At 34.4% G+C, this 14,097-nt stretch overlaps 1 protein-coding gene and 1 pseudogene across 1 annotated transcript in view; both read right to left on the bottom strand.

The window, feature by feature from the left end:
* The window catches only part of LOC129081540 (zinc finger protein 43-like), a 47,518-nt gene that overhangs the window by 21,785 nt on the left and 11,636 nt on the right, over positions 1-14,097 (bottom strand). Inside the window, 1 exon segment of the mRNA XM_054587208.1 lies at positions 6,402-6,475. Coding sequence (XP_054443183.1) covers positions 6,402-6,475 — 74 coding nt within the window.
* LOC129081594 (zinc finger protein 708-like) lies at positions 4,132-5,179 on the bottom strand (annotated as a pseudogene).

Genomic DNA, 14,097 nt, shown 5'->3' with positions numbered 1-14,097 from the left:
GACCTATTTCTGAGGGCCAGAGTAAGGAATGATCCTTTTCTTGACTCCAGTTCTCCTGAGAAAAGCTAGTTCTTTTGTTTGTTTTTTCCTGACTTCACCTAGTCATGCCTAATAGAAACCATACGTTTCTTGTGAAATAAGCAGCTTTTCCCAGCTACCTTCTCCTAATAAACTTACAGTTTCAAGGGTCACTTTAAGTTTATTAAGTCACATTGATTCTTACTGTACAAGTTTGGAGAACTGTAAATTGTATAACAGTATTTTTTTTAAATAGCACTTTATGCGGAACAAAAGAGCTCCATTTGTTATTACCTACATCCACCATTTTTAGCAACACATCTGGCTTTTTAGTCCCAGGGTACTTGTGCTTCTTACACTTCCCTAGAAGAAATACAGATTCCGATCACTAATACTTTCTGTCCAAAAGAAGTAACTTCATGGGAGACATTTAATCAGCTGGAATCTGACTTAAATTGGCATTAGGATCATGTCCTTGATTTGGCTTTCGTCAGGGTTGTGAGTTTTAACTCAACATTGACCCTAAAATTATTTCTTACTGTTAAATTTTAGGAGTCAGGGGTGAAACAGCTATACCTTTTAGATCCTCCCTGCAAATCAGTTCCTATGTCTTTGATGTTAGAACTATTGAAGTGTCATTTCATACGGAATTGAAAAACTAGTATCATTTATAAAAGAACATATAGTCATTATTTTTTGAAAGAGAACAAATTCCTGGTGGAGGACACAGGGAGTCAGTTGTCATGGTAACAGGACCACAATCCTCCCTTTTCCACTTAGGTGTGCTGGATCTGAATGTGAATATCACTCATAAAGAAATGGCACAACACCCTGAGGTGAAAGGAAGACTGTTAGTCATAGCGGCTGCCAGTATGTCATGTCAGGAACTTCAATGGTCTGGCAAATATAATGCACCTTTTTTAATTACAAAATCACAAAGATGTAATTCTGTAACATAACAGTATCACACTAACACACACCATGTGACATTTTAGGAGAAATGTTCAAATTGCTTGTCCATCCTGTGCAAGACATTCATGTACTCTATCAACCACACTCAAGCAGGTGTTACTTCTGCTGGACCCTGTACATTTAATTGTGACTCTGTGAGCTACTGTATACAGTGTGAAATTGCGGCAAAATGTAGTGGCAGTTCAAGGCTTCTAGTTACAGAAAATAAATGGCATGCCAGCAATATCATAAAGTGGCTTAGACAAACTTTTAAAAATCACATGTCATCTCTATTGTATATATCATAACATTCTAGTAAGTACCATAAAATGTATCAATAATGGAGACCTTTTCACATTATTTAAATGTCTCAAGTCATTGAAGAAATTGCTAATGACCTAATTGCACTGCATTGGCAAGTAGTATATTGTTACCTACAAGCTTGAGCAAGGTTAAATATATTAAGACATTCAACTTCTCTCAGCTTTATTAAGGAAAATAATTAAGTTCACAATCGTCTTAATAAAGCATCTTGAAATGACTGTGTCACCATTTGTCAACATACACATTACAATCATTAAACAAGTGTTCCTGTCCTTGTGATATAATGATCTCATAGCAGAGCTTTCTTTGGTTTTGAAACTGGAGGCTAATTATTGAGCAAATATGGGTGGACAACAATTTCATGCACTTAGGGATGAGCTGTCCACACTTTCTCACATGTGTCTGACCACTTTTTATTCCAACCACATAAATTAATATTCATTACTTCTATGTATGACTACCCTGAAGATACATCAGGATTTTAATACATTGACACAATAGTTTCTTTAAAGGGTATCTTGGAAAAGTACTTAAAATTCATGTTCCTATTTCTTACATTAATGCAAAACAAAAAGATGCCCTGCATGGAGACATGCAACAAAGGTCTAAGTCAACAAACAATATCTCCATTTAGATTTTCTTCATATATTGTGCATTCCAATGCACTCAGTCTTTTAAGGAAAAGTAGGTATGAGTGAAACCCACCTAGCATACAAGAGTTCACAGATATGTTGGGCAGCAACAATGAACCTCATGATTTCACACATAACATTAGGAACAAAACCTAGTAGCATGAAGTGATATTAGACTGGAATCACATTATTTTCTTCTCAAAATATCACAAATACTGTCCATATATAATAGGATACATATCCAATACCCATCCCCTAGACATTCTCAAGAACACTAAAATTAATGATCAATGTTTTTAAACTCTAGATGATTTTTTATAGTAAGCATTCTGATTCAGAGGAATACCTGAAAACTAAGTATCATTGATTAACTTTCTACTGGGAATTCTTTTTGAAATTCTTTTTCAATTACATATTTTCCTCAATTTTTTTTATATCTTGACAGCCACTTTCAGGCATAAATTCTATGGGTTTTTGTGAACTGTGTTTTTGACAAAGTTGTTCATTCTTTATTATGAACACAATTCTATCACAGTGTGCATTCACTGATAAGACAGTGAAACTGTAATTTAGCTCTACTATTTCCTACAATCTTCTTTTTAAAGTTTTATCTAGTGTGAATTCTTTTTAAAAAACATTTTTTTAAAAAGATTTTACAGTGTGGGAAATAGTGCCGAAAGCATTAGGTGGTTGGGGGTGGGCTTAGAACACAGGTGTGTACAGTAATCTGTACTAGAAGTTTTCTGTTACAGTAATCCTCTTTCCATTTTGGTACACTCAAGATAGAATGTTAGATGAAATGTAAGGATCTTGTTCAATCTTTAACGACGATCATCCCTCCCCCCTTTTTTTTTTTTTTTTACTAAAACATTCATTTGATGATTTTGAAGTTTTTCTTCATATCTGCTTTATAACATTCACTGCACTAACCCTTCTTCAAGTTGGGTGGGGCTGATGACACAATGTAGTGATGTCCTAAGATAAAGTCTTAGTGGAAAATAAATGTTCTTTAGTTTAAAAAACAAGATTTATTTACTTTTAGAGAGAGCAGAAGGGAGGCAAACATCAACGTGGGAGAGATACATCAAGCGTTTGCTTCTCCCATGTCCCCACTGGGGACTTGGCCCCCAACCCAGGCATGCGCTCTGACTGTAAATCAAACCGGCAACTTTTCTGATTGCAGGCTGGTGCTCAATCTACTGAGCCATACCAGCCAGGGGTCTAGTATGAATTCTTATGTGTCAGATAAGTTATGAATATTGAAAAACAGTACTCAACATTCTTTTCATCTGTATTGTTTCTATTTACAATTAATTCTGATGTTGACTAAGTGTGAATATTGGTGAGGGTTTTGCCAATTTTTAATATATTTGTATGCTTCTCTCCAGTATGTTGAGTAAGGTATGAATAAAGATTAAGAACTTTGCCAAATTTGTTACATTTTTAAGTCTTCTCTGATATTGAATGACACCTGAACAATGGTGAAAGGTACTGTCATATTCTTCAAATTTTATTGTTTCTCTGCATGTAAATTCTCCAATGTTTAGTAAGTATTGAGCACAGGTTAAAAGCTTTGTCACATTTTCTATATTTGTAGTTTCTCTCCTGTATGAATTTTCTAATGATAGTAAGGTATGAGGACAGCTTAATGACTTTACCACATCATCTACATTATTTCCAGTATGAATATTCTGATGTTTAGAAAGGTGAGAGGACTGGCTAAATGTCTTACCACATTCTCTACATTTATAAGGCTTCTCTCCAGTATGAATTCACTAATGTTGATTAAAATTTTAGGAACACCTAAAGGCTCTGCTATATTCTCTACATTTACAAGGCTTCTCTCCTGCATTAATTCTCTGATGTCAATTAAGTTTTGAGAACTGGCTAAATGCTTCATCACATTCTCCACACTTATATGACTTGTCAACACTGTGAATTTGCTATGTTGAGAAAGGGTTGAGGAACACATAAATGCCTGCCACATTCTACATTTATATCACTTGTCTTCAGTATGAATTCTGATGTTCAGTAAGTTATATGGTGTGGCTAAAGTCTTTATCACATTCTCTGTATCTATAAGACTTCTCTCCAGTACGAATTTTCTGATCTCTAGTAAGTCTTGAAGCCTCACCAAAGGCTTTGCCACATTCTCTTCATTTTTAAGTCTTCTCTCCAATATGACTTTTCTGATGTTCAGTAATGGTTACAGAATCACTAAAGGCTTTACCACATTTTCTACATTTACAGTATGAATTATCAGATGGTGCATAAGGTATGTAGATTGGCTGAAGGCTTTACCACATACTTACTTTTATAAGGCTTCTCTCCCGTATGAATTTTTTCACATTTAGTAAGGTGTGCAGACTACCTAAAAGCTTTACCACATTCTCTACACTGATAAGGCCTCTCATCAGTATGAGTTTTCTGATGCTGAGTAAGGTATGAGGGCTTGCTAAAGGCTGTACCACATTCTCTACATATATATGGCTTTCCTTCAGCATGAATTTTTTGATGCTGATTAAGGGTTGAAGACCACCCAAGTGTTTTCCCACATTCCCTTCATTTATAAGGCTTCTCTCCAGTATGAATTCTCTGATGTTCATCATGTTTTGAGGATTGTGTAAAGGCTTTACCACATTCTCTACACATATAAGGCCTTTCTCCAGTATGAATCCTCTGATATTCAGTAAAGGGTAACACTTAAATCCTTTGCCACACAGCTACATTTAAGGCTTCTCTCCAGTATGAATTCTCTTATGTTGAGTGAGGTTTGAGGAACACCTAAAGGTTTTGCTATATCCACTACATTTATAAGGTTTCCTCTCTCCAGTATGAATTTTTTGATGAAATGAAAGTTTTGAGGAGTGTGTAAAGGCTCTCCAACATTGTGTCAATTCATAAGACTTTTCTCCAGTATGAATTCTCTGATGTTGAGTAAGTGCTGAGGAGTGGGTAAAAGCTTCACTACATTCTCTACATGTATAAGGCTTTTCTCCGATATGAATTCTGCGATGGTTAGTAAGAATTGAAGAATGCCTAAAGGCTTTGCCACATTCTTTACATTTGTACTGTTTCTCTCCAGTATGAATTATCTGATGTTGAATAAATTTTGAAGAGAGGCTAAAGGTTTTGCCACATTCTGTGCATTTGTGAAGTTTCTCCCCGGTATGAATTCTTTTCTCATGTACAGTGAGATATGAATGCCATTCAAAGGTTTTGGCACATGCTTTATACCTTTTTAGAACTTCTTTTCAGTATGACTTATCTGATGTAGCATAAGACCTGAAGGTCAGTTGAATGTTTTAGCATATTATTTACATTTATAATGTACTTCTCTAGTACAAATTTCCTTGTCTATTTTGACTGAATATCTTACAGGAGACTATGCCAGACAGCAAATATTTGTTAGTTACCTACCTACCTGGTATGAGTATCCTTTATTAATTATGATTTAAAGACTGCTTAAAATATTGAACACATTTACTTTGTTTGTTTATCTTCTCCAAAATAGGAATAACTTATTGTGTATTGTGATTTGACATCTCGTCAAATACTCTTCCACCTTTATAACAATACTCTGGAAGATGAGTATTCTGATGTTTATTATAAGCTGACTTGTAGTTAAACTTTTCCTAATGTTCATTACATTGGTAACTTCTGTCTTCATTATAGGTACTATGCAATTGTTGAAGATAGAAGGGCCTTTAGTGACAGATAGAATTTCATCCAATGTGTACGTTTGTTCCCAAGTAAGTATTCTGTCATTCCTATTAAACTATGCTGGTACATTAAAATTTGCTTCCAAGCTCACAAAAATTATACATATTGGGAATTTTAAAGTATTTCTCAATGTAATATAGTAATAGCATAAAAAGCCTTGACTGGTGTGGCTCAAGGGTCGCTGGTTTGATTCCCAGTCAGGGCACAACATGCCTGGGTTGTGAGCTGGGTCCTCAGTGGGGAGTGAAAGAGAGGCACCCACACATTGATGTTTCTCTCTTTTATCCCCTCTCTTTGAAAATAATAAAATCTTTAAAAATAATAATCCCATATTAAATGGATTACAACTGATGACATTTAAATTTTATAATTGCTAAATTATGAATCACTAAATTTTGGAAATTACTGACTGAAAAATTAATCACACTCTACATTTTAAACAATTCAAATGATTATTCACCTAATAGATTGTGTGAGTTCCTAGATGTTTAAAAACTGCCTTTCTAAGAATATATACCTTTAGAGAACTGTTTCCAGTCTTCACATTTAGAAACAACTCGATCAGCAAATGCAACTGACTTAAAGTGGAAATTTTCCAAATGTGTACTATTTTGACCTATTTAGGTAATAAGGATTTTATTACGAATAATTATCTCAGGTAAGTTCTGTCCATCTTAACGTCATTTTTTCCCATCACACACCTCCTTATCAGGCTTTCATTACATTATCAAAAGCACACCTTTCAAATCTTACCACTATTACTTTAGAGAATAAATCTTCTACTCTTGGATTTCTCAACAAGGCCTGGATGTCTTCAGATGACATAGCTGAAAAATACAAAATAAAGATTCTCAGGTATGTTACTCAGGTAAATGTACATTAAATGTGTATCAGCAATTGCTGGCCAAATTACAGTTTTTGTAGTTTTTGTAAAAGTACTCCAATAGGAGGTTAAATGTTCAAAGCAAGAAAAGAACAATGAGGAAAAGTCACATAAAAAACAAACAAAAGTTGCTTGTATTTGGCAATACTTCTCAAATCCCTTTGCAAAGTTTTAAGAAAACTCTCAATTCTAAGTTCCTCTCTGGAGAGACACTGAGGAGGGGGTACCAGTGTGTTTAGTGCTCTCACTGTTTTGCAGCATCATGAAAAACAAGTTTGTTTTGCATGACAAAAGTGCTAAAGCAATGGCAGTAAATGGTGATTGCATTGTAGTGAGCAATATTCCAACCATTACAGAGGCTGAAGGACTAAAGACCCGTATCAAATACAGAAAGATATCATGGGCTTTGAAAAGAAACAGACTATACTTTATCCTTTGACCTTATACCCACAGGAAAAAAGAATACACATTCCAAAAACAGTTTTTGAAGAAATGAGAATTTACACTACAGATGATGTTTATTTCTTTTCTCCTATAGAAATCAAGTTTATAAAGCCTGGTTTTTTATAATTATTAACTTCAACAAACATAGGAAGACAGAGAATCAGAAAAAATAATGTTCAATGAGAAATAAAAAATATATCCACAAAAAAGAATACTACATAAATGGAATTATATTAATTACCTGATAAAGAATTGAAAATAACCACCTTAAAATAAGTTAGGAACTGTCCTACCTGGTTTCAGGGACTGTAGCCTCTCCAACAGGCAAGAGGGCCCCAAGGCTGGAGTTGAGCAAGGAGGCCTTGGGAAAATAGGCCATCGAGACAAAACATGCCCCACTGGCATGGGCACAGCCCCTGACTCCCTCATATCACCCTGCCTGGCCCCGGAAGAATATTACAGCTACGTAATAATATCAAGTCTTTGTATAGCCAAAATGAAAATGCAAAGACAAAATATAAAAATTAACCAAACAGAAATGGGAAGCTGAAAAACACAATACCCAAATTAAAAATATACTTGAATCATCAACAAAAGATGTGACCAAGCTGATGAATTAAAAAATGTGTAGAGTTAATTAAAAATTTCAGTACCAGAAAGCCAACATAATTGTGTAAAAGTGAAGTCTCATGGGATACTAACAAACTGACCACATAGCACATTAGCGGACCCCATAAAAATAGGACAATGAAAATGGGAAGGGAGCTTACATGAATTAATAGTTTTATGGTCTGATGTTTTATAAAGAAACACACAAATTCAACAAATTCACTAAATTCTAAGAGAAATGAATATAAAAATGTGAACAGGAATGATGATCAAAATATAATTAATAGCACGCAATTATACTGAAAGAGTAAAAAAAAACAAAACAAAAAACCCCCCAAAAACCAAAACAGTAACTTGTCATGGAAGACAGCTCCTCAAAGATTATCAGTGGCTTCCTCAGCAGAACCTTATAAAGAAGAGCATGAAAAAAACCCCACACTAACTGATAAAACAAAAACTATTAAACAAGAATACTATCTGTGATAAAAAAGATCATCAACAATGGAGAAAGATTTTGCAGCTCAAAAACACTGAAGACTTTCTCAGTTTTAGACCTGCCCTATGAAAAATGAGTAAGATAATCCTTCTAGATGTAATAAATAATATTCTAAGCAACACAAAACTATATAAACATAAACTATTCTTCTACATGTAAACAGAGAAAACAAAAAAGGGAAGTAGTCCTATGATCAAACACAAATCACTCTGACTTCCCTAGAGAACTTTAAAAAAATGTAAGCAATAAAATATTAAACCTCTAAGATACATTAATGATATAATGTGCTATCAATAACATAAGTAGATATAGGGGTAGAGATTGCAAGTAGTAGAGAGTTTGTGTGTGCAACTGAGGCTTTAACTTTAAACTATATTGCTATAACTAACATGTTTTAAGTACCTTCACGATTGTAACAATAAAAAAATACAAAAATATAATAAAATTATCTGTTAATAGGAAACAAAATTGTATATTGCAAAATCATACAGAATCCACATTAAAAAAAAAAAAAACCAACAAATCAGAGAACTTTTTCAAAAGGCAGAATATAAAACCAACCCATTAAGTTAGTGCTTTTATACAACAGAAATGAATAGAAAAAACAAGTTAAGAATGTAATCATATTTACAATGGCATAAAGCAGAATAAAATATTTAAGAGTTCACTACATAATAAATAAGGTGTCTGACTTTTATGATTAAAAGTATAAAATATTGCCCGAGTGATGTAGCTCAGTGGGTTGGGCATTGGCCTGCACACTGAAATGCTGCAGGTTTGATTTCAAGTCAAGGTGCATCTCTGGGGGTGTGCAACAGGCTAGCGATCATTGTTTCTCTTGCAGACTGGTGTTTTTCTCCCTCTCCGTCTGCCACCCTCCCCCCTCCTTAAAAATAAATAAATAAAATGTTTTTAAAAAAGTGTAAAATATTGCTGGTTGCAATTAAAGAAAAAAGTCAATATGAAATATTTCAGTTTTCTGCTCTGGCTGCTTGAAGATTGGCCATCAATCATGAACTACACAGTCTGCAGTGAGAAGTTCATGACCAATAGGCTCCTCACCAGAAACAGATGGTCATTAGTGATGTTCACCTCGGGAAGGCAACAGCATGCAAGAAATTAATTCAAGAAATACTAGCCAAAATGTGTAAGACCACACCAGATGTCACCTTTGTGTTTGGATTTGGAACCAATTTTGGAGATGGCAAGACAACTAGCTCTGGAATAATTTATGATTACATAAAAAATAACCCAAACATAAGACTTGCAAGACATGGCCTAAAAGAGAAGATGACCTCAAGAAAACAGAGATAAGAACACAAGCACACAATGTAGACCATCAAGACGAGTGCCAAGCCCAATGTTGGTGCTGGCAAAAAGAAGGCATAAAGATTCTTCAGTGACTTTATCTGTGGTGTTATGCAAACTCTTCATGAGAGGATTAATAAAATAAAATCTTTAAAAAAATTTATCCCATGATTCTAAATTGGAATGCTAATAGTATAAGGTAACAGTAGTACCCAAGCCGACCTAAACACTCAAAGTGATCCCTATCAAAATCCCAATGACATTTTTGGCGAAATAAAAAAGAATAGTTTATCTTAAAATTAATATCAGCCCAAACTGCAGAGGCTCAGTTGGCTGGGCACTGTCCCCTCAAAGTGAAAGGTTGTCAGTTGATTTCAGGTAGGGGCACATGCCTGGGCTGTAAGTTCCATACCAGTTGGGATGCATAAGAAAGACAACCAATTGATATTTCTCCCTCACATCAATGTTTCTGCCCCTTTCTCACTCCTCCCCCACCTTTAAAATAAAAAATCTATAAAAAAGTTAAATTAATATGGAATGTCATAGGACACCAGGCAATCAAAATTATCATAGAAAGTATACAGTTAAAGGTATAATAATACCTGATTTTAAAACATATTTCAAAGCTGATACTATCTAAAAGTGTAATACAAACATTAAGACAGTGGTAGATACTGAAGCATGGTGGACTGAAAAGACTATATACAACTTCTCATGGATAAGGTCAAATGACCTTCAACATAAGAAAAGAATATTCTTGTTCTGGCTGACTAGCTCAGTTGGTTAAAATGTCCCAATATGCCAAAATGGTAAGTTCGATCTTCAGTCAGGGCACTTACAAAAAGCAACCAATGAATGCTTAAGTAAGTGGAACAAGTCAATGTTTGTCTTTCTTTCTTCTTCCCTTCCTAAAATCAATAAAAACAATGTATAAAATATTGCTGGGTGTAACTAAAGAAGATGTTAAGAAGTGTGCCCATATGAAAAGAAAGAATATTCTCATAGACAAATAGTGTGGAGAAAACTGGTTGTCCACATGTGGCTGGACCCTTACTTAAAATAATATACAAATTTTAAATCACAATGGAAAAAAAACATTTAAACATAAAGCTAGTAATTCTTAATCTATGAAACAAAAAGATATGGAAAAATTTTATCACTTGATCTTTTCATTATGACACCAAAAGAAAAGATAAACAAAACAAATATAGACAAATGGGATTACGCCAAATGTAAAAACTCCTGCACATTCAGGCAAAAAATCAGTGGGTTAAGCACAACCTGTGGAGTGGACAACAATTTGTTCAATGGGTATATCTGATAAGTCTTTAATATTCAGAATATATAAAGAACTTTTACCAAACAACATGATAAAACAAGAAACACAATTTTTAAAATGGTCAAAGACAGATAACTAATATAAAAGGAAAATGTCAAGAGTGCACATTGGGGAAAAACAAATTCTTTAACAAATGGTGCAAGAAAAACTGAACAAATACACACACACACAAAATAACTAGACCACTTTTGTATGCCATGTGGCCAAAATAAACTCAAAATAAATTAAAAGTGAAAATGTAAGACCTGAAACCATGAAAAACCTAGAAGAAAAACTAGTTAATAAACTGCCATTGCTCCTAGAAATACTTGTTTGGATATATGTCAGTAGGCATAGTAAAGAAGAGAAAAAATAAACAAATGAGAATATACAAAAATGAATTTTTGCACAGCAAAGGAAACCATCAAAAAAAAAAATCCCAACCCCTGCCCCCCCCCAAAACACCCCCTATCTCCCCTGGCTGGTGTGGCTCAGTGGATTGATGGGCCTGTGAATCAAAGGGTCACTTGTTCAATTCCCAGTCAGGGCACATGCCTGGGTTGCCAGCCAGATCCCCAGTAGGGGACGCACAAGAGACAAGCACATATTGATGTTTCTGTCCCTCTCTTTCTCCCTCCCTTCCCCTCTCTCTAAAAATAAACAAATAAAATCTTAACCAAAACAATCTACTAAATAGAGGAAAATATCCAAAAATATATATATGTATCCAAAACATATAAGGAACTTACACAAAATAAAACTATCTGATTGAAAAAATGCAAATATAACTTCCAAGTTACTGAATTAAACTTAATTTTATACATTTTACACTTTTTCAAGGCAAATTCTTAATTAAATTTGTTTTCAATCCTTAGTATTAAGATTTAAACTCCCACTCCTCAAACCAAACTTTAAAAAAAAACAAAAACAATAAAGTGATCCTCATCATGACAAAAAAAAAAAAAAAAGAAGCCACAAGATTAGAAGAAATATCTGTAAAAGACAACATGTACAGGACTATTACATAAAACATACACAGACGTCTTCAAACTCAACAGTGACAAATAAACAAACCTAACTAAAAAGGACCAAACACCTTAACAGAAAGCACACTAAAAAAGATATGTAGATAAAAAAAAAATCAGTATCTAAAAAGATGCTCCACACCTTATGTCACTAAAGAAATTCACATTAAAACAATGAAAATTAAACTAATGGCACTTTAAAGCAACACTAAACCCTGACTGGAAAGGTCAGAATCCAGAACACTGACAACAAATGCTGCTATGGATGTGAAGCAACGGGAGCTTTTATTCATTGGTGGTGAACATGTAAAATGGTGTAGCCCCTTGGGAAGACAGTTTGGAGGTTCTCACAAAACTAAACATACACTTATTATATGATCCAGTAATTGTGCTCCTTGGTAACTACCCATAGAGCTAAACCCTTTTATCTTCACAACAGTGTACAAGGGAATATTTATAGAAGTTTCATAATTTTCAAAACCTGGAAGCAATGAAGATATCTGTCAAGAGATGAATAAATAAACTAAAATACATACAATGAAATATTATTCAGCATTATAAAGAAATAATGTATCATGCCATGAAAAGATATGGAAGACACCTAGATACACAGAATAAGTGAAAGAATTCACTGAGCCTGATTGGGTGCTCAGTTAGTTAGTGTCATCCTGATATGCCAAGGTTGCAGGTTCTATCCCCAATCAGGGCACATACAAGGTTAAACTAATGAATGCATTAATAAGTGGAACAAAAAATTGAAGTTTTTCTCTTTCCCTTCCTCTCTAAAAACAATAAAATCAATAAATAACATTAAAAATACAATAAAGCAATTTGAAAAGTCTATAAACTAAAGGGTAACAACAATTTATATATGACATTCTAGAAAAAAACAAAATGAGAAGAATAGCAAAAAGATCAATGCTTGCAAGAGTTCAGGCAACAGAGGGATATAAAAGGCACAGAGAATACTTAGGCCTGAGAAACTGGTCTGTTTGACACTATAATGGTGAATATATGTCATCATAAATTTTCCAAACCCATAGAATATACAACCCAGCAGTGAACACCAGGGTGAACTAAAACACTGGGTGATGATGTGTCAATGAAGGTTCATACACATCATAAATGTACCCCTCTGGTGGGGGCACTGAGAAGGAAGGGTGTATGGTTATGCCTGTAGAAGCAGGGAGAGTGTGGGAATTCTCATTTACTTGTACACAATTTTGCTGTGAGCCTAAACCTGCTCTTTGAAAAAGTCATTCACAGGCCTTCTCTGAACTATCTGTACTCAGATCTATGCATCTTTCCTATGGTACTTTATGCCCATTGAAGAAACAAAACTTTGCACCCTCCATTAAAAACACACACACACACATGCACACACACAATGTATCACTTCACAAGAATTAGGATGACCAGTATGAAAGAAATAAACAATATCATGTGTTTTTAAAAATGTGAAGAAACAAAACTCTATACACGAATGAAAGATAAATTGGTGCAAACAGTATAAATAACAAGGGGAGGGGTGATAAAAAGTTAAAAATGAAATTGTTTTATAATTTTGCCATTCTACTTCTGGGTATGTATCAAAGAGAATTCAAAGGAGGATCTGCAAGGGACATGTGCACACTGTGTCAATTGTAGCATTACTTACAAAAGCCTGTAATAATGCCCCTGGCTCTTGTGGCTCAGTGGATTGAGTGCCAGTCTGTGAACCAAAGTTCTATTCCCAGTCAGGGCACATGCCTGGGTTGTGGGCCAGGCCCCCAGTAGGGGGCACTTGCGATGCCACCACACACTGATGTTTCTTTCCCTCTCTCTTCCCATCTCTCTAAAAATAAATAAATAAAATATTTTTTTTAAAAAAGCCTGTAATAGATGGAAGCAAATCCAACCTCAATGGATAAATTGATGTAAAAGAATAGTATGACATTTTAATGGAATACTACTCTGCCAAGAAATAGAAAAAATCTTATCACTTGATACCACAAAGGTGAACACTGAGGACATTTTTTTAAGTGAAGCACATGAGCCACAAAGCGATAGGCACCCTAGAATTCCACGTAGGTGAACAATCTAATGGAGTGCACCTCATAGAAAAGAAAAGGTTAGTTACCTGATCCTTGATTTGATTTAAGGCAAATGAGGAAGCAGTTGTTTAATGGACATAGAGACATTTCTGCAAGATAGGAATTTCCAGGGACCAGATCCACAAAAAGATAATATACTTAATACAACGGGACTATAAAATGATAGCTTTTTACACACAGAGTATTTTCTCAAAATTTAAAATAAAAATATCTAAGAGATAGTTATAAAACTGTTCAAAAATTACATTCAATTTAGAAAAGTTTTTGTCTTAC

Source organism: Pteronotus mesoamericanus, unplaced genomic scaffold, assembly GCF_021234165.1.
Source record: "Pteronotus mesoamericanus isolate MK-2021 breed Mesoamerican mustached bat unplaced genomic scaffold, CSHL_Meso_final scaffold_1135, whole genome shotgun sequence".
Lineage (NCBI taxonomy): Eukaryota > Metazoa > Chordata > Mammalia > Chiroptera > Mormoopidae > Pteronotus > Pteronotus mesoamericanus.
The sequence above is the reverse complement of the archived record's forward strand: the minus strand, read 5'-3'. Positions and strand labels throughout refer to the sequence as shown.